This window comes from Aulonocara sp. 'chitande type north' Nkhata Bay, linkage group LG8 (assembly GCF_057382095.1).
Source record: "Aulonocara sp. 'chitande type north' Nkhata Bay isolate Kocher_YH1m ecotype deep benthic linkage group LG8, A_spYH_male_GT1.1, whole genome shotgun sequence".
In the NCBI taxonomy this organism is placed as follows: domain Eukaryota; kingdom Metazoa; phylum Chordata; class Actinopteri; order Cichliformes; family Cichlidae; genus Aulonocara; species Aulonocara sp. 'chitande type north' Nkhata Bay.
The window spans coordinates 18,917,478-18,935,984 of record NC_141351.1 but is presented as its reverse complement, the minus strand read 5'-3'; the positions used below and the strand labels follow the sequence as shown (position 1 = coordinate 18,935,984).

At 40.2% G+C, this 18,507-nt stretch overlaps 2 protein-coding genes across 9 annotated transcripts in view; both read right to left on the bottom strand.

Annotated features, from left to right (window-relative positions):
* Positions 1–1,661: 1,661 nt before the first annotated feature.
* Positions 1,662–7,725, bottom strand: LOC147323630 (5-hydroxytryptamine receptor 3A-like). The gene is made up of 10 exons (XM_086304803.1): positions 7,665–7,725; positions 6,921–7,081; positions 6,788–6,832; positions 6,303–6,412; positions 5,173–5,342; positions 4,913–5,073; positions 4,302–4,512; positions 4,040–4,186; positions 3,638–3,723; positions 1,662–2,268 (listed from the first exon to the last, which is right to left on the bottom strand). The coding sequence occupies exons 1-10, from the start codon at positions 7,699–7,701 to the stop codon at positions 2,050–2,052; spliced, it is 1,347 nt and encodes a 448-aa protein (XP_086160929.1). The 5' UTR covers positions 7,702–7,725; the 3' UTR covers positions 1,662–2,049.
* A 4,996-nt stretch (positions 7,726–12,721) lies between these two features.
* Positions 12,722–18,507, bottom strand: part of rnf157 (ring finger protein 157) — a 26,091-nt gene continuing 20,305 nt past the window's right edge. For 2 of the 8 annotated variants that reach the window (XM_086304100.1, XM_086304099.1), the window contains exons 18-19: positions 17,992–18,102; positions 12,722–14,679 (exon numbers count right to left, since the gene is read on the bottom strand). In XM_086304100.1, the coding sequence (XP_086160226.1) occupies positions 14,534–14,679; positions 17,992–18,102 (257 nt within the window). In that variant the 3' untranslated portion in view covers positions 12,722–14,533. Of the gene's footprint in view, positions 14,680–16,469; positions 18,103–18,507 lie in introns of all 8 variants that reach the window. The other 6 variants (XM_086304102.1, XR_015130761.1, XM_086304104.1 and 3 more) reach the window with 6 other exon arrangements.

Sequence of the window (18,507 nt, the reverse complement as noted above, 5' to 3'; positions counted from 1 at the left end):
CAAAAATAAACATCTAGTAAATAATTTGAGGGTTTTTTAAGAATTAAGCTTATTTATTTTCACAGAGGAAATGACTAATTTATTAATGTGTACTCTAGTGCACGTCGGGACTTTGTACTTATATTTATTTCACTTTTTCCTAGTAGACAACTCTTTGACAAAGGCAGAGAGAATTCTTAACAGAATCATTGAGGGAGATTCAAACATAGATTTTTCAGAAGATGAGAGTCATGTGAGCCAGATAGGAGAGGGTGAGAACCCAGGAGGAGCCACACGAAGATTATCAAGATGCAGTGGCAGATGTAATAGAGAAAGACACAGGGCCACCTGAAATCTGTCGTCCTATCTGGTCCAAAACCAACATGTAGGAGAATCTGGAATTTTTGATTTGAGTTAAAAATAAAATATGGGTAAAATGCAGAAATGTTTTCCACTAAAGTAAAAAAACAAGAGTCGCAATTATAGCTGAATCCATGACATCTGATTGTTTCTACAAGATCACGTCTTTGCTGAAAGTTGTCAATGATCTCAATGTGCCAAAATAACTCACAGTATCTGGAGTTCAAGCTCCTCTTGGCTGAGAAACCAGGGACAAACATGTGATCAAGACCTGAATAATACCAAAAATGAAGAGTTCTCTCCAAAAATCAAGAAAAGGAGGCCCCAACCAGATGAGAGTGTAACAAAATATGGTTCACTCCACTTGCCTGAAATGGTTAACAGTCCAAGGCATTTCAGTTGTAGAATGGTTGGGTGCAACAGTAAAAGATATGTGAGATGTGGGAAGTGCCAAATGTTCCTTTGTGTCTCCAAATAAAAATCACAGTACTTCCTCAGATATCATAAATGAATTGACTTTTGTGAAATAGAAAGCCCAGTGCAATCACTTGTTCCTGAACCAATGGCTTACAGCTAATGAAGTGTCAGTGACTTCTAAGTTGACCCATGATCTACATTTTTATGATATTGTTATATAAATAAGTTTTAATATCCTGCTTACAAAAAATTCAGTGGAGCATTTAATTTTCTTAAATAGCTCTTGAATTTTGTTAGTTTCACATTCGTGATCAATGAACTCCCCTTGTGCACTGTAGTGCACATGTTGTAAAATTTAAATAAAATTAGTTAAAAATAATTTTGTTTTTGTAATGTGTTTTTTACCATCCCAACACTTGATTTATCTGAAAAAAATCAAAATCAAAATACTTTTTTTTCCCTGGGTCTCAGGAGGATATAGCGCTTTGATAAACATGTTCTTCTTCTTTGACATTTTTTGTAAATTCAGCTAAAGAAATGGGAACAACTTCCCTTAATGTTAATGTAATAGACTTTTAACAACACAGTGTCTAAAGTTGCATAGTCAAAACAGTGTTTTCGTTGTTGTTGTCTGACATATACAGACACAACACCAGTTCATTCTTTGATTTAGGTGGCTTTTTATGCTTAAATGATTCATATGTCAGAGTTAAGTGACTTAACAAACAAATAAATGAATAAAAAACATCCTTCTGAAACTTTTCAAGACCTTCAGAAAGCCTGGGGAACTGTTGCTGAAGACCACTTTTAAAAATTACATGAATGTCTGACTCATTGGAAACAAAATATAAAGAGACATGTGATGGCTTAAGGCTTTATTTATTAAAAAATATTCTGAGATGATAATATTTGTTTATTATGGCCCACAAACTGAGTCATTGTTTAAGTAGTTTGGGTTTTTCTGTTTCTTGGTTTATTGGACACTTCATTCAGCATTCATTAAGCATAATACAACAGCTTGGCCTATAAAGTGATGGCTGATTAATCAAGCCAAACATTTAGGGTTAACACTTTGATCATTCTCATTCCAATACATGTCTGAGGGATCATCTAACTTTAACTATGGAAAAGTTGAACGCGAAACTATATAAAGTGTATATAAAACAAAAAATAATAAGGTTTTACAACATTAACATGATGTCCTAAAATACAAAAAGACAATACAAGCCATATTTTGACACAAATACTCTACTGTACAGAAACTGTAGTATTAATAGGAAATACTCTACATTTCTAAGTGTTCCACTCAGTGTACATGAGAGAGAGAAAGAGCGACACAGTGACAGCATAGAAAATGAAGAAAACCCTGTTGATTCTGGCTGCCCACTGGACGTACTTCCCTCCCTTTTCGCTGCCACTGAGGTGCAGATTTAGTGATTTCTTCAGCTCCTTCAGCTCCTCCAGGATCAGCACCAGCACATTATACTCTCCTGTATGATTACTGTTGTTAACCTGCACAAAGTCAAGCAGTCAAAGAAGGATGTCAGAGAGAGTTTATGGTGATGAGAGTGATATTGCATCATGAGCAATAGTGGCAAAAACACTAATCTGGAGTCTAAAAACATTGAATGGACATAAATTGATATTATGAGCACAATCAGCATAATAACTGGCCTATATTTGCTTTGCGACGTTACCTCTGCTGTTTCCAGCTAAATCAAATCTTGTATGACTATTTCACGCTGAAATGAGGCCTGATGGGAAAAAATATATCAGGCCTCTGCATTATCGCAGAGATGCCAGCAATTTTTTTTCTTTTTTTTTGGGGGGGGGGGGTCCCACGTCTAAAAAAAAAATCATATTTATTGCATTATTAGCAGGTATTTACCAGCAACATTTTGTAGGTAGCTCAGTATAGCACCTCTATTATACTGTAACGCTTATTAACACAAGGTTTTTTCCCAATATTGGTTCAAATAGTTTGATTAAACAGGAAATAGGTTTTGACACACGAGAAACTCACAATTTTAAAGATAATGAAAATAAATATTTTACAACAATCTTACATCTGTGAATACTAGCATTTTACTTTTTATTTAGTGCCACCGCTTACTTATTCTTAATAAATGTGAGGGTTCATGTGTAAAACTACTGAATCTTGCACTGAACCATCATGTAACACTCTGTAACCTCATCCATCTGCACTGACCCCTGGTGTTTTAATGCTGCAACAACAGTTTGGTCTTTGTTTTTATTAAAACTGCATGTACTTTTAATAATTTAATAACTGTCTGTTATTGTATCAACGATCATTTTTAGCCTAAGTCATTTTCCTCCAAAACTGTGTTTTTGGGGGCTTTTCTTGTGTGTTTAAGGGAACTTAATCCCATTTATAAATAATCTTAGTATCAGTTATTTAGAGCAAGTTTATTTCATCATCAGAGCAATGATATTTTATTTAAAACATTTCCTCCAGCGCTACAGAGCACATAGTTTATCACTGACCAACAACAGCTTTATCCAAATCATTACTTTCATGTGACAGTAATGTCCAGGGGAATATATCAGGACCCGAGAGGTTCCCCAAATAATACTGCAACATAATCAATGCTAATTTCTTCCATTTCTGTAAGGCTGTGTTGTATTCTTCACAACAAAGTATCTTTTCTTTTTAGTCTGTAAACAGGAATCTGAGCCCTGATTTGATGTTGGCCAGTCAAAATGTGTGCTCTGAAGATCTTATTCATCCCACTCAAGATGAATTTACACATTTGTTTTGTTGTCACTGATTAATTAAGATCTTGTAAAGATGTTAATACGATTTTGCTCTCCTGTCATGTCATATTAATGCAATATCTGCATGCATGTGCTCAAACTGTACCACTTCAGCAACAGGCAGTAGCTCATGCTGTTCCTCATCACTGGACACTATGCAGATGCAGGAACAGCAGGTCTGTCTTTTGTCTTCTGAAAGCAAACAGTAGGTTTGTCACAAGAATTTACACACATTTAAAACATGAAACATCTGCTAACTAAAGATAAGATGAAGCTTTTGAAATTAAATGTACAGCATGCAAATCATCGCCTTCTTTTTGTTCTCTTTTTCAATATGTTTGCTTGTGTTTCCAGACACTTTTCATGTTTACTGCATTTAATGTTTTAAAGCATTTTTCCTTTGCAGGTTCTCTCAGGGATTACCTGAGATCTGAATTCTTGTTTTAGCAGACTGATACTATAGACTAAATCTGTGATCAGTATCTGAGAAGCTTTTTACGTATCTCACCTGCATCGCTTTTATTAGTTTTGGCTTTTTTATGTTCATTCTTCACCTTAAGCTTGACTTGGGAGTCTTTTTCTATCAGATGTGTAACCAAAATTGTCTCCAGCAGACTGAGCAGCATAAGGGCAAAAATCACAATGCAGTATGTTGCTGAAAGGATGAAACAAGCAACAGTTATTTTTTTTTCTTTTGGTATCTGGTTCTTCTACATACATGAAATACGTCACCACACTTAAACATCATCCCTTAAGGAAGGAGTCTTTACCTATGAGTGGGGTCTTGTTGGACATGGAGGGCAAGATGTCGTTCAGGATGAGCAGCAGAACGGAGATTGCCAGCAGGACGGTGACTTTGAAGCCCAGCTTCTCTCCTCGATGGTCAGCGATGAAGAAGGAGGCGAGATCCAGAGTTAGGAAGAATAAGATGGGCAACAGGAAGTTAATAACGTGGAGGAGTGGTCTCCTCTTCATGCTGAACTGGGAAAACGGGTTCAGTGGTTAGGTTAGATTTACCTTGTGTGAAAGTTATCATATTGTGTGGGTGTAGTATTGCAGAAGTAACTTTTAAAATTGGTTATTTATCATAAATTGCTTGATTTGGTCATATAAAGTTATTATCACAAGACCATTGTAGTCAGTTCTGCAGCATTCCTGTTTTGTGAATACGAGAAGCTTTTATTTCAAGAAATATTTTTAATGAAATTGAAAAATGTCTCAGTTTAAACATTTCATTGTTTTCTCTGTTCGTTTTACACAACGTCCTGACTTTTTTGGAACTGGGCTTGTAGAGATGTAAATGTTAATGACGTCTCTTATCTTGTTTTTGTTTTTTTAATGTAATTTGCCACTTGTGTTTTTCTTTCTGTGTATTACGTACAGTGTATATGAGGCTTTCCCACAGTTTATTTTCAAAGGTCATATTGACTTTGGAGATGGACAGTTGGAGGAATTCCCACTCTCCCTGTGTTTTCATCACTTCACGGGAAAACTGCGTGGCCCGGGAGGAGTTGGAGAAAGGAGAAAGTCGCATCTCATCTACTGTTTTGGGAAATGACAGAAAGAATGAGAGAAACGTTTCAGAGTTCAAACAACTATGAAAGCAGGAGAAAACACACCAGAACACTCATCCTCCCTCACCACAGTGACTTGCAGAACCAATGGTGATGTTACATTTCTGCGTGTCGAAGGGGAACTTGTGGACATCCATCTTACAGGTACTGACAATCTTAATGTCGTCCTCAGAAGTGATCGTCCCATCGTAGGCTACGGAGATGTAATAACTCTGAGGGGAGTCGTCCGTCTGTATCCTAAGACCACAACACACACACACACACACACACATTATTCTCTCTTTCAGTATGTTTGCAGAGCACCTACACAGCATAATTTGATGATACTAATTATAAACTGACTGAATTATTCTGAAGCTCCTGCTGTCACAGCAGCAGGATAATGTGTTTGTTTTAAAGTAGTATAAAAGCTGCTGCGTGTACTTTAATAAAGTGTGCACACAATGAAGCGCCTGACCTTCTAAACAAACACAGGATGGCAGCAGATATCAAGCTGTTACATTTGATGTTGAACAACTATAAAATGATTTTTTGCAAAAAAGCAAGCTCCTGCAAACATTCCTCCCTACTGATATCCATTATGATGGTCAGTTTGGATTTCAGCAGGTTGTTCTCATAGTGTCTATATAGCTAAATGCATTGAGTTGATGCCATATAATTGGCTGATTAGATATTCCTGTTAACAAGCAGTTGAACAGGTGTACCTAACAAATATGTCTAGCCAAAAACAACGTAAACTGCAAACAGGAAAGTGTCTGTTATATCAATAAACTGGCTTAATAAATAGATAGCATCACAAAGCAGCATTGTCCATGAAAAATAAATTGGTGATGACCTAACAAATTATAATTCTGTTTGACACTTATGACAGGTGAGCGGTCATAGTTTATAGGTTGTTATATATGATTTGTTTTAGCAGCTGCCTTCAGCAGTCCTGTTCACATTTCACTCTAAATAAAAAGTATTTCAAATTCAGCTATGAGAAAAAGAGTTATGACCTTCATTTCACTGTGATTTTCAAAGATTTAACATGCCAAAAGTATTTATTTTGCAATAAATATTGATCTCTCAGGCCAGGAAACACTTTTTGACACACTTTGATTTGAACAAAATGAATAAAAGTGTCTCCTTTTGAACCTGTTTGTGTTTGATTTTGTAATAAACTACACTTCATGTCCGTGTGTGTTGCTGACTCACATCTCATAAATGAAGACATCTGGTTTCCAGAGGATTTCTCGAGGAATTATGATATGAGTAATTCCACAAAACTGATCAGGGTCCCATGAGATGCGTTCATTATTCCATATCTGCAGTAAGGTTAGATTATCAGAAAAGTCAAAGACGGAGATGCACAAGGTGTGTCTCAGGCAGACCATGATTTGCATCCTCATTGGGCCGTTTTTTATTTCACCTTGTGCAGAATAGAGCAGATAGACCAATGAAAGACTGCATCAAACAGATCAATGTACAATACTTAATTTAACAAGTCCTAAAACAACATCTGTGGAGCTTAGCTTTATCATGAATGTCAAATTATCATTTTTGTAGTGTGCTTTCTATATTTATTTATTTTAGTTTTATGTTGTTTTGAAATGTGTTGACATATATTTTTGATATAGACCCCAGAAAGATTAGCTGTGCTTTGTGTTAACCTAATGTAGATCTGAAGAAAATAAACTCACCAGGGTTGCCCAGACAAAGGGAATAAAAGTTTGTGTTTTCTCAATCTGAAAATAAAGTGATGTCAGTAATGACCACCTTCATTGTAGCATTTAGCTCATTAATAACACATAAATGCAGTAATGTTGCACCTACCACAGCCAGGATGGCATACAGGATGATGTCCAGCTCTACTTTGGTGGGGTGCGTGTAGTCCAGCACAGGCCGCGTCAGTTTAAACACACTGTTATCTGTGGTCAGGTTCAGATAGTCCAGAACATCGTGGTAACTGCACACTTTCTGACAGGAAGTCACATCTACAGCAAAATAGTTGTCAGATAAATGATTTCTATTGGAATTTAGATTTTAAACAATATATTTTGCCATTCATTTTTAACTTTTGTTTGGAAAAAAGAGAAATTGAGAGCTTGTACACAGCTGCTTAGTTTGTTTCTTGTTTCTTAATCTGTTGTTTTTTTTGTCTGCAGTGCTTTTATCATTTAATTTTCCTTGTAGTGTCAGGATACTGTTTTCAGGAAACTCAAGTTTCATAATATTTTTAAATCTAGAATTAGATTAATGTGGATTTAAAATAATTAAAACTGTCTATTGTCATTAAAGATCCTACACTTCTAGCCCATTAAATTACTTGTGTTTTCCTTTTTTCTTCCCTTGCTTAAATCTCAAGTTTCATCTTTTTTATTGGAAATAATAACAATAACTCTCATTTGAACATTTTTCGGTCCCCGATTTGTCTTAATCTCTATTATGCCTTTATGAGATATGTCCAAGAAAAGTTACTGTTACAAACAATGTAAAAACTTAAAGAATCAGATACATGCAGGATGGGAAGTACTCTTCTATTAATGAAATAACACTCCAAACAACACAAAGTCTTACCAGTTAAGATGATCAGGATGAGAAAAGCTGAATACATCGTATATGCAGCTGTGAGAGTGTCTCTGTGTGGTTGAGCTACTTCCAGAGAAGCATGTGTCCCTGCTGTTAGAGCTGCTGCCCTGACATTTAATCTGAGAAGGGGAGGGCTGGGCACAACAAATGACCTGGCTTGCTGCCTTAAATGAGAAAAACCCTCCCCTGCACTCTGATTCTGTAATTGGCTTACAGAGGAAAGGGACATACAGTATATATGACACTTACTTCTTGAGGCAGATAAAGATTATAGGTTTACGAGAAGAATAACAAATAAAACTAAGGTAAAGGCGGGTGGAGGGGCTTTATATGTTTTGGGACAGAGATAACGCAAATTTGCAGCTTGCTGGTGACACAGTCTTTGAGTTACATAAGAGATATTTCCTGTAACAGACACAAACCTGCAAACCTCAAATGAGAAGGTAGAATTCAATTAGAGCGCAACTTGATCACTAAAACAAAGTGGTAATGACATTATGAACACTGTCCCCATTAAAACCACTTACTCCCATTGTCTTCCAGTCTCAGTGCCCAGCTGAACATCAAATATCATGTATTATTTAGGCAAAAAGACTTTCTGTACAGTTAAGTGACTTCACTCATACAGTCCAGATTTAACAGGCTGGCTGTTATCAAACTGGAGTTTACCTTTGCTACTGATTATTTGTTAGATTACCTATCTAAATGAACAGTTGAGTGTTTGAGCTTCATTTTTGCTTGATTAATAAGTATAACGTATAACAGCTCGTAACGTTTAACCTCTTAACCAGTGTCTGTGGGGTTGTTACAAAAGTATCCATCCATCCATCCATCTTCATCCGCTTATCCGAGGTCGGGTCGCGGGGGTAGCAGCCTAAGCAAAGAGGTCCAGACCTCCCTCTCCCCAGCCACCTCCTCCAGCTTGTCCGGGGGAATACCAAGGCGTTCCCAGGCCAGCCGAGAGATATAATCTCTCCAGCGTGTCCTGGGTCTGCCCCGGGGCCTCCTCCCGGTGGGACATGCCTGGAACACCTCGCCCAGGAGGCGCCCAGGGGGCATCCTTGCCAGATGCCCGAACCACCTCAGCTGGCTCCTTTCGATGTGGAGCAGCAGCTGCTCTACTCTAAGCCCCTCCCGGATGGCCGAACTTCTCACCCTATCTCTAAGGGAGAGGCCAGCCACCCTTCGGAGGAAGCTCATTTCCGCCGCTTGTATCCGCGATCTCGTTCTTTCGGTCACTACCCACAGCTCGTGGCCATAGGTGAGGGTAGGGGCGTAGATCGACCTTGAATCGCTACCTTATCGTGGTGGAGGGGTTTGTGTGTCCCAGGGATCCCAGGGGCTATGTTGTCTGGGGGCTTTTGCCCCCTGGTAGGGTCTCCCATGGCAAACTGGTCCTGGGTGAGGGACCAGACAAAGAGCGATTCAGAAGACCCCCATGAAAAGAATATCGAGGGAACAGTTTACCCTGCCCGGGATAGGGTTACCGGGGCCCCGCCCTGGAGCCAGGCCCGGGGAGGGTGCCCGAGGGCGAGCGTCTGGTGGCCGGGCCTTAGTCCATGGGGCCCGGCCGGGCACAGCCCGAAGAGGAGACATGGGCCCATCCTCCCGCAGGCCCACCACCCGCAGGAGGCGCCATAGGGGTCGGGTGCATTGTGAGCCGGGTGGCGGCCAGGAGCGGAGGCCCTGGCGGACCGACCCCCGGCTGCCAAGACTGGCAATAGGGACATGTTACAAAAGTATGCCAATGCAAATTAAACCCGAGTTCTCAATGATGGGCAACCAGGGGCCCCTCCTCTGCCTGTCAAAAAGTCTTCTAGTAGTATTGAGGTTTCTCACGACATCATGTGCACATTGCTTAAGAGTTGTTGAGTTAGATGTGATACAACCACTGGTTGCTGGGGAAATGTGTATTTCCCGAGTGGTTGGCAGCAGTTCCTGGAGGTTGCCGGTTTTCACTGGGTGAAATCAGATGCAAAGAAGGCGCTGTACCAAAAAAGCTCTGATTGCTTTGGCTGCTAGCATTGTGACAGCTGCTTGGAGCCTTTTCAAATTTGCCTGCAAATAATCACTAACCATGAGCCAAGTGGTAGTACAATAAAGAAGTCCAACGAAAACTGCCAATGGAAAAGGTTTGCCTTACTAAAAACTGTGCCACAGCCCAGCCAACATATTTAACTGACTTTTAGCAATCATTTTTATAGAAACTACCTTTAACCTCCAGCATACTAGTACTAACTACTAGTATTAACTGTTTAGCTCAATCCTCTCTTTTAAATATGGTCACATCTGTTTTCAAAACACCAAGAGAGCAAAGGGCAAAATGTCAGACCCTAGAGGCTTCAGAACAGTAGCCCACAAATAAGCAGGTTACGTCACATATCTATCTTATATAGTGCAGTATATAGTCGAGAATGGCTCTTGAACTTCTGAAAGATAAAGATATATCTGACAGGTGACTGACTACTTTTCACTTCTAAAGTGTATCAATTTATTGTTGTGTGTGAGTATTGTTCACAAATCTGGAAACTATTCAAATAACTGTAGTTATAGATACTGAGACTATTTCCATGAGAGGACCAGAGTCATGTTTAAAGCTATTTTGGCATTTTTCAGTTGTGTTGCTATAGACACACAGAGTCACAGTCACAGAGAAACACTGTACTGTAATGTGTCTGGATTACAACAGGACACTGTGCTAGGACTGTCTAAATCTTCTCCAGCTCAAACTACATGCCATACCCTAGTGAAAAGGAGGGTTTGTCAAGAATTTTTAGCAGCTCCTGGAATTCCCTATACAGTGGGGCAAAAAAGTATTTAGTCAGCCACCGATTGTGCAAGTTCCCCCACTTAAAATGATGACAGAGGTCAGTAATTTGCACCAGAGGTACACTTCAACTGTGAGAGACAGAATGTGAAAAACAAATCCATGAATCCACATGGTAGGATTTGTAAAGAATTTATTCGTAAATCAGGGTGGAAAATAAGTATTTGGTCAATAACAAAAATACAACTCAATACTTTGTAACATAACCTTTGTTGGCAATAACAGAGGTCAAACGTTTACTATAGGTCTTTACCAGGTTTGCACACACAGTAGCTGGTATTTTGGCCCATTCCTCCATGCAGATCTTCTCGAGAGCAGTGATGTTTTGGGGCTGTCGCCGAGCAACACGGACTTTCAACTCCCGCCACAGATTTTCTATGGGGTTGAGGTCTGGAGACTGGCTAGGCCACTCCAGGACTTTCAAATGCTTCTTACGGAGCCACTCCTTTGTTGCCCGGGCGGTGTGTTTTGGATCATTGTCATGTTGGAAGACCCAGCCTCGTTTCATCTTCAAAGTTCTCACTGATGGAAGGAGGTTTTGGCTCAAAATCTCACGATACATGGCCCCATTCATTCTGTCCTTAACACGGATCAGTCGTCCTGTCCCCTTGGCAGAAAAACAGCCCCATAGCATGATGTTTCCCCCCCCATGCTTCACAGTAGGTATGGTGTTCTTGGGATGCAACTCAGTATTCTTCTTCCTCCAAACACGACGAGTTGAGTTTATACCAAAAAGTTCTACTTTGGTTTCATCTGACCACATGACATTCTCCCAATCCTCTGCTGTATCATCCATGTGCTCTCTGGCAAACTTCAGACGGGCCTGGACATGCACTGGCTTCAGCAGCGGAACACGTCTGGCACTGCGGGATTTGATTCCCTGCCGTTGTAGTGTGTTACTGATGGTGACCTTTGTTACTTTGGTCCCAGCTCTCTGCAGGTCATTCACCAGGTCCCCCCGTGTGGTTCTGGGATCTTTGCTCACCGTTCTCATGATCATTTTGACCCCACGGGATGAGATCTTGCGTGGAGCCCCAGATCGAGGGAGATTATCAGTGGTCTTGTATGTCTTCCATTTTCTGATGATTGCTCCCACAGTTGATTTTTTCACACCAAGCTGCTTGCCTATTGTAGATTCACTCTTCCCAGTCTGGTGCAGGTCTACAATACTTTTCCTGGTGTCCTTCGAAAGCTCTTTGGTCTTGGCCATGGCGGAGTTTGGAGTCTGACTGTTTGAGGCTGTGGACAGGTGTCTTTTATACAGATGAGTTCAAACAGGTGCCATTCATACAGGTAACGAGTGGGGGACAGAAAAGCTTCTTACAGAAGACGTTACAGGTCTGTGAGAGCCAGAGATTTTCCTTGTTTGAGGTGACCAAATACTTATTTTCCACCCTGATTTACGAATAAATTCTTTACAAATCCTACCATGTGAATTCATGGATTTTTTTTTCACATTCTGTCTCTCACAGTTGAAGTGTACCTCTGGTGCAAATTACTGACCTCTGTCATCATTTTAAGTGGGGGAACTTGCACAATCGGTGGCTGACTAAATACTTTTTTCCCCCACTGTATAGCCTTGTGTGAGTCATACGGAGGACGACCAAAACCATATCACAGAATGAGGACTATTCACCAGGCGGATCATTGGCAATACAAGATTGGTTTTAGTTTGGAGTGATGGAAACAAGTTAGCTGACAGATACAGAAAAATCTGCTGAGTTGTGTAGTTATAAGTAAAAAGATGAAACCATATTCTTCTTCTTTTTTCTGTTTTTGGATTATTACTTCATTTTCTTTTTTTAGGACAGGGACTGATAGGGATGCCACATTTGGCTACTGTTATGCTGATTGGTGACATCTTTTGGGAAGTACACAAATCCGCTCACATGTATATATTTGTAAGCAGAAAAGATCATTTGGGGCAACACAGATAAGGATAAAAGGAAGAGAATAGATGGATGGAAAGGTCAATTTTGTTGTGTGGGAATGGTTCCAATTTAGCTGTAAGAATTTTCTACTAGTGAGTTTGAACTTTCTTCTGGGAAAATAAAGCATACCAAAGTCTGAAAAATGACTGTAAAATAAGTGCGTCGAGCGATTTTCACTCACAGTGACCATGTTAGGAAACTCCTCAGAGAAGCAGTTCATGCTCAGAGACATAAACCAAAACACAACCTAGCACTGATTAATGAATCCTTCCATTTGAACTCAACAGAAAATCCCTCAAATGTCTGTTTAGTTGCAAAAACTTTATTGTCTGTTCAAAGTCTTCATTGACATTTTCACTCTAGAAAAGTGGGTCTTGCAGATTTGGGACCCATCCCTTTGATATCATACTGTGACTGGTGCCGTAATACAGCTTCATTAACACATTCGGACTGTGATCATGTGACTGTTCGCAGCTTGGTTATAGTAGTGCAGTAGTCTTGACCTTAACGGCCAACAGAATAGGGTTCCAGAAACTGATATTTAACACTGCAGAAGGATACGTTACGTCTTTATGCATGTGCAGTGATCCATCATCAAGTCTACAGTAGGGTGCAGGCTGACCTAGACTAACATGCTTACTCTACTGTCGCCTCATGCACCGCAAAGTGTGTCGTCTAGGAATCAGCTAATAGTGCATTAAATGTTGATATTGTCCCTTTTCAGTTATTCGTGTGTAAACCTTTACAAATTTTTCACATATTTTCATCCACATTCTAATAAACAACACAGTGTTCTGCAACAAAATAAAACACAAAAAGGTCAACAACAGGTGACATACATTAAAGTATATCTCACGAACTAAAAGCGTCACAAACAGGAAGAAACAGGCTCGAGGGAATGGTACAAACCGGGAAGCATGAAGATGAGCAAGATGCAAGACAGCAGCGTGGGCCAAGTCTTTCACTGTATTGATGCTTGTCTCACAAGAAATCCATTTACAATGGCAACGCTGAAATTTTTTTTTTTTTTTTTTAAAAAGCAGTAACACAATGAAACGTCTGAATATGACCCAGCAGCGCAAACAGTTTTTTTTCACTGTTTGAACTGCGAACAAGCATCCTAGTGCAGGAAAAAAAGGATGAGATGCAGTGTCTTTATTGCTCGGTGGTATTTGTTGATTTCAAGTTGCACTACAATAATACTGACATGCTAAGATGGAGCTGTAGATGGAGACGGTGCCAGTGGTGTGTTTGAGTGTGAGTCAAAGTTTGTGTTTGATTCCAGTCAGGGGACATTTCAGATGTCCCGTACATTCCCCTTCTAAGAGATTATCGTCCTACATTCTGTGTGGCATCTTTTTTTTTTTCCTTCCTCCAGTTGATCTCTGTTCATTTTGGCCACTGTAACTTGGCTCATCAACCGCCATACGAGTCCGATCACTTCTGCACTTTTGAATTGACATTCAGCACAGGTCGTTGTGTTTCAAAATCATGGTGGAAATGAGAGGAAAACTTGGAAAGTTGCATGCGAAGTCGAGACAGGAGCTCCCTGATGAGAGGAGAGGGGTCAGCACTTTCTAGCTCAGTAAGGTAAGGTAGTCCGGTGTCAGCTGACTTTTAGCGTCAAAGCGTCCGACCACTCGTCAGGCATACAGTTTACAACAGAGAAGGAGAAATACGCTAGTAATAAATCCGATTGCCGATCACAGTAGCCCCTGACTGTTTAGCTGGTAATAGGAAGAAAGGGAAAAAAGAAGAGGAGCAGCATATATTTTTTCTAATGATAGTGTCACAATACACAGCTCTCATTAAACCTACAGGTAATAAATAATAACGTAGCAGTAGGCTAATCATTCCCACAACAAGTTAAATCACAGACAAGAAAACAAGGAAACTCCTGTGAGGGAAAAAAAACAAAACAAAACGCACAGACAATGGAGAGGTGTGATTCCTCTTTCCTCCTGACTCCAATCCAGAATCATCCAGGAAATTTTGAGAAAGATGTTCAGTGAGGACAGTATCCAGCGCTGCAGCACTGTGGCAGGATTAAGAAGAGCTGACTGGATGAGTAAGTTTAGATTGGTGTGTGTTCGTGTGTGTTACACAATGAGTGGTCCACGGCAGGGATGTTTGGGACTCTGGACCCTGCTCTCTGCCCCCTGCTCCTCCAGGTTCATGTTGCTGGTGGAGTTGTGGTGGGGGAGAGGCTCCAAAACAGGCCTGTAGCCCCCAAGGTACAACAGGTCTGAATGAGAGAAGAGAACGAGAAGATGATTTGAATCAGTTTTTCCAGGTAACTCACAGACAAACTGTAATTTTTCAGTTAAACTTTATTTGCAGAACTCAATAAACCCAAGGTACCGTGCAAAAGTCTTGGACTGTCCCACATTTCTTTATGTTTTGCTAGAAAAATGGGAAATGGGTGCAGCAATTCATTGAAACGTGCAAATATATGTAGAAAGCAAAAACAGAGTCTGTGCAGTTCTAATGAGCTTGGAAATTAATATTTCATATGATCACCTGTATTATTCAACACAGAACTAAATTCTCTTAGTCAGCTTTCTTGTATGTCTTCAACAATAGTTCTCCAGGCTTCCTAAAAGACAGTCAAAGCCCTTCTTTGGATGTTGGCTGTCTTTTGTTTTAGCGTAACAATGTTGATCCAACTTCTGGAAGCCAAATCATGACTGATAGTGTATTATTGTGTTTTTCTATCCAGGTATGCTTTTCCTGCATTGGCAGGTTGTTTGTGTTATCTTTGCCGTGCTTAAAAATTAAGATAGTGCCTTTGATGCCTTTCAGGTGGTACTTTTCTGCATTCATAATTCCATCAATTTTAACAAGTTCCCCAACACTACTAATGGTAAAATGGCCTGTATTTGTATAGCGCTTTACTAGTCCCTAAGGACCCCAAAGCGCTTTACACATCCAGTCATCCACCCATTCACACACACATTCACACACTGGTGATGGCAAGCTACATTGTAGCCACAGCCACCCTGGGGCGCACTGACAGAGGCGAGGCTGCCGGACACTGGCGCCACCGGGCCCTCTGACCACCACCAGTAGGCAACGGGTCAAGTGTCTTGCCCAAGGACACAATGACCGAGACTGTCCGAGCCGGGGCTCGAACCGGCAACCTTCCGATTACAAGGCGACCTCCCAACTTTTGAGCCACGATCGCCCCATTGGCTGAAATGCAGCCCTATACAATGACAGGTACAAGGACTAGACAGAAAGTGAGTAAAAACAGCTGACGTCCAAATAAGAAAAATTGAAAGATTTAGAGAAAGACTGGAGAACTATTGCCAAAGTGTTTTTAAAGACATAGAAATGGGGGGTGGCTATCATATATTTTAGACCAAGATCAAAGTGATAAACGTCCTAAGAATACTTTTTCATTACATTACAGTTTATTGCAATAACAAGCGATAACCATTAAGTTGATTACCCATTATAAAAAAAAGAACAGAGATAGCTGAGGTGTGTACAAAGACATCATACTCTCTTCTTTTCAAATCAAATTTATCCAAAACATTCAAATATTAAAAACTGTATTCTATTTTTAGATAAACAATAATAAATCAATGCTCAGTAGATCTCAGTGACGCATGTTGTGCTATTCCCTATTTAAAAATAAAGCCACAGACACAAAGATAGAAAATAATTCATACTTTTCATGTCACCAGCGAAAACCTGAATAATAAACAGAAACACAATTCGGTGGATCCACATTTCCTAAACAGTTGTACCTTTTGCAAGCCTGAAGAAATTATAAATTGGAAAAAAAAAAAAAAAAAAAAATGTAGACTTGCATTTTCTTTTTAAAATAAAAAAAAAAAACGCTTCTTACTTTCATCGATTTAGTACTCGATGACCTAATTAGATTGCGAAATACAATTTAATGATGAGGCTGAATGAGAAATCAAAAGGTAAAATAAGAACAAAAGAAAAACAACTGCTACAGTTTATAAATTACAAACCCCCAAATTGAGATTTTAAAGTCTGATCGACCATCTAACCACATCTCCATACCTAGTCCTCAATGTGCACTGGGCACGACTCCTCATCTGTCCATCCGAAAGAAAGCGAAAGAAGGAAAAAAGACAGAAGAGAAGAAGAAAGGGGCGGGAAGGAAAAATGTCCAGGAAAAGACAGCAGAGGATGTGAAGAATGATGGGAAGTAAAAAGGAGAGAAACAGAGAGATAACAAAACACCTTTACAACACAGGAATAGAAAACATGTCACGACATTCACCGTAAAACGCAAACAGGGTCGAGTGGGTTCATGGGAACGAAGGGAGTCTCGGGGTTTGGAGAGGGGACGAGGTCAAAAGCTACGAGAATGATGGAGAGCTAGAGGCTGTGAAGAAAGTTTGAACACAAAATGATATATGCTGACGAGGTAAACTAATACTCCAGAGTTTGTCTATTTACTGAATGGTGAACTCTTGTATTTGAATATCTAGTAAAAATAAACTGAGAGAATTCCTTAAATGTTTTATATGGAGTTTCTTTTACATGTCACATTTGTATTTGTATAAATAATTAAACAATATCCTTATCCTTACAGTTTCTATTCTCTGTATGTCCTGTACATGTGGCAGAATTGACAATAAAGCTGACTTTGACTTTTGACTTTATCTTTCAGCCATTTAATAATATTTTTCATACCACACCAAAGGTTGTGATGGCTTTTTAAAGAGATCTGTGTTAAATTGGCAGCTTTAAAATTGTTGAAATGACAAAGAAAGGGAAGTTTTATAGGCAATTTTTTTTGCTGAAACAGTGTAAAGATAAGGTGTGAAACAAAGTAGAAATGGAATCAAATTCAACCAGGAGTCCAGAAAATAACTGACTGCGATTTACAAACGCTGGCCGTCAAGAACAAAATCGACACCTTTAGCTCTCATCACAGTAACTCACCCCGTGTGGCGAAGCAGACGGGAGGGCCGGGGAAGGACAGGAGGGAAGATGGAGGGTGTGAAAATGAGTCGCAGATGTTTGGCAAAGCGGCTCGGAGCTGGCAGACACTGAACATGAACTTCAACTTTTGGGAAGGGCCAGATTGTTTCTCTCTCACACTCTCTCATGAAAGCAAATGCAGAAATCACCCGTCAGTCACACATAAGATTCACTCAAACACGGCTACACAAACACACGCGCGCGCTCAGGCACACGGGGCTTCAGCTAAAGGGGAGGAGGAGGGAGAGAGTGGACAGCTAACCGCTACTGGAGAAATAAATAAAAAAAGCAATGAAGCACCACAACATCAAAGGGTAAGGATGAAGAGAAGGAAGGCTCCTAGTCTTCATGCTGGGCAAAAATGCTACAAATCCTCATCTAAAAACAGCGTTTAAAAACCTAACTGCTGCTCTCCCTAGCTTCCACTCACATTAGCACGTTAGCATAGCAAGCTAATGCATCAGAAATCCTTTAGTCCTCTGCAGATAACTCTCCTCACGTTTTCTTTCCTCCTGTATCTCTCTTCATCCCCCGTCCCTACACTCTCAGTCTTCAGCTCTCATTGGTCCATGTTCGGGAGGTTGCCACTCACCCGCGAAACGGCTGTTGGGAGCCTGCTCATTATCCAACCCCAAAGAGGGCGTGTCACAGAGGGCGACGCCCTGATTGTTATTGGCCAACTCTGGACACCTGCTCCGCCCACCTGCAAGCGAGGGCAAAGGTCAAACAAGAGCAGCCAGGCACAGCATGTGGGGTGGAGGAGGAGGAGGAGAAGGTGGGACAGGCAGGAGGGTGAGAGAAAGAGGAAGAGGGGGGAGGGTGTCAGAGGTGGCCATGCTAGAATGGCAATAACAGAATAATAATTGATCAAATATTTGCACATTTGATCAATATGAGTCTCTAGGATCAAGTTTCAAGAAAGCTTGTGAAGATGTTCACTTTTTTTCTTTATTTGGCCTTCAGCTTAATGCATATGTCAAATCATAATCCAGTGACTGGATGGAAAAAAATGGAGCAAAGGTGAGTATGTTCTGCTGAAAAAAATGTGACAAGTGAAGGAACTATGATAAAACAAAGAAGTTTGGACACTTGCAAAGCTTAGTGTGCA

Coding starts and splice junctions, on each gene's coding strand:
- LOC147323630 (XM_086304803.1), bottom strand. CDS start 7,701: ATGTATTCAGCTTTTCTCATCCTGATCATCTTAACTG. Junction 7,082..7,664: donor CATCCTGATCATCTTAACTG/GTAAGACTTTGT, acceptor ATTTTGCTGTAG/ATGTGACTTCCTGTCAGAAA. Junction 5,343..6,302: donor GATGTCTTCATTTATGAGAT/GTGAGTCAGCAA, acceptor TTGTGGTCTTAG/GATACAGACGGACGACTCCC.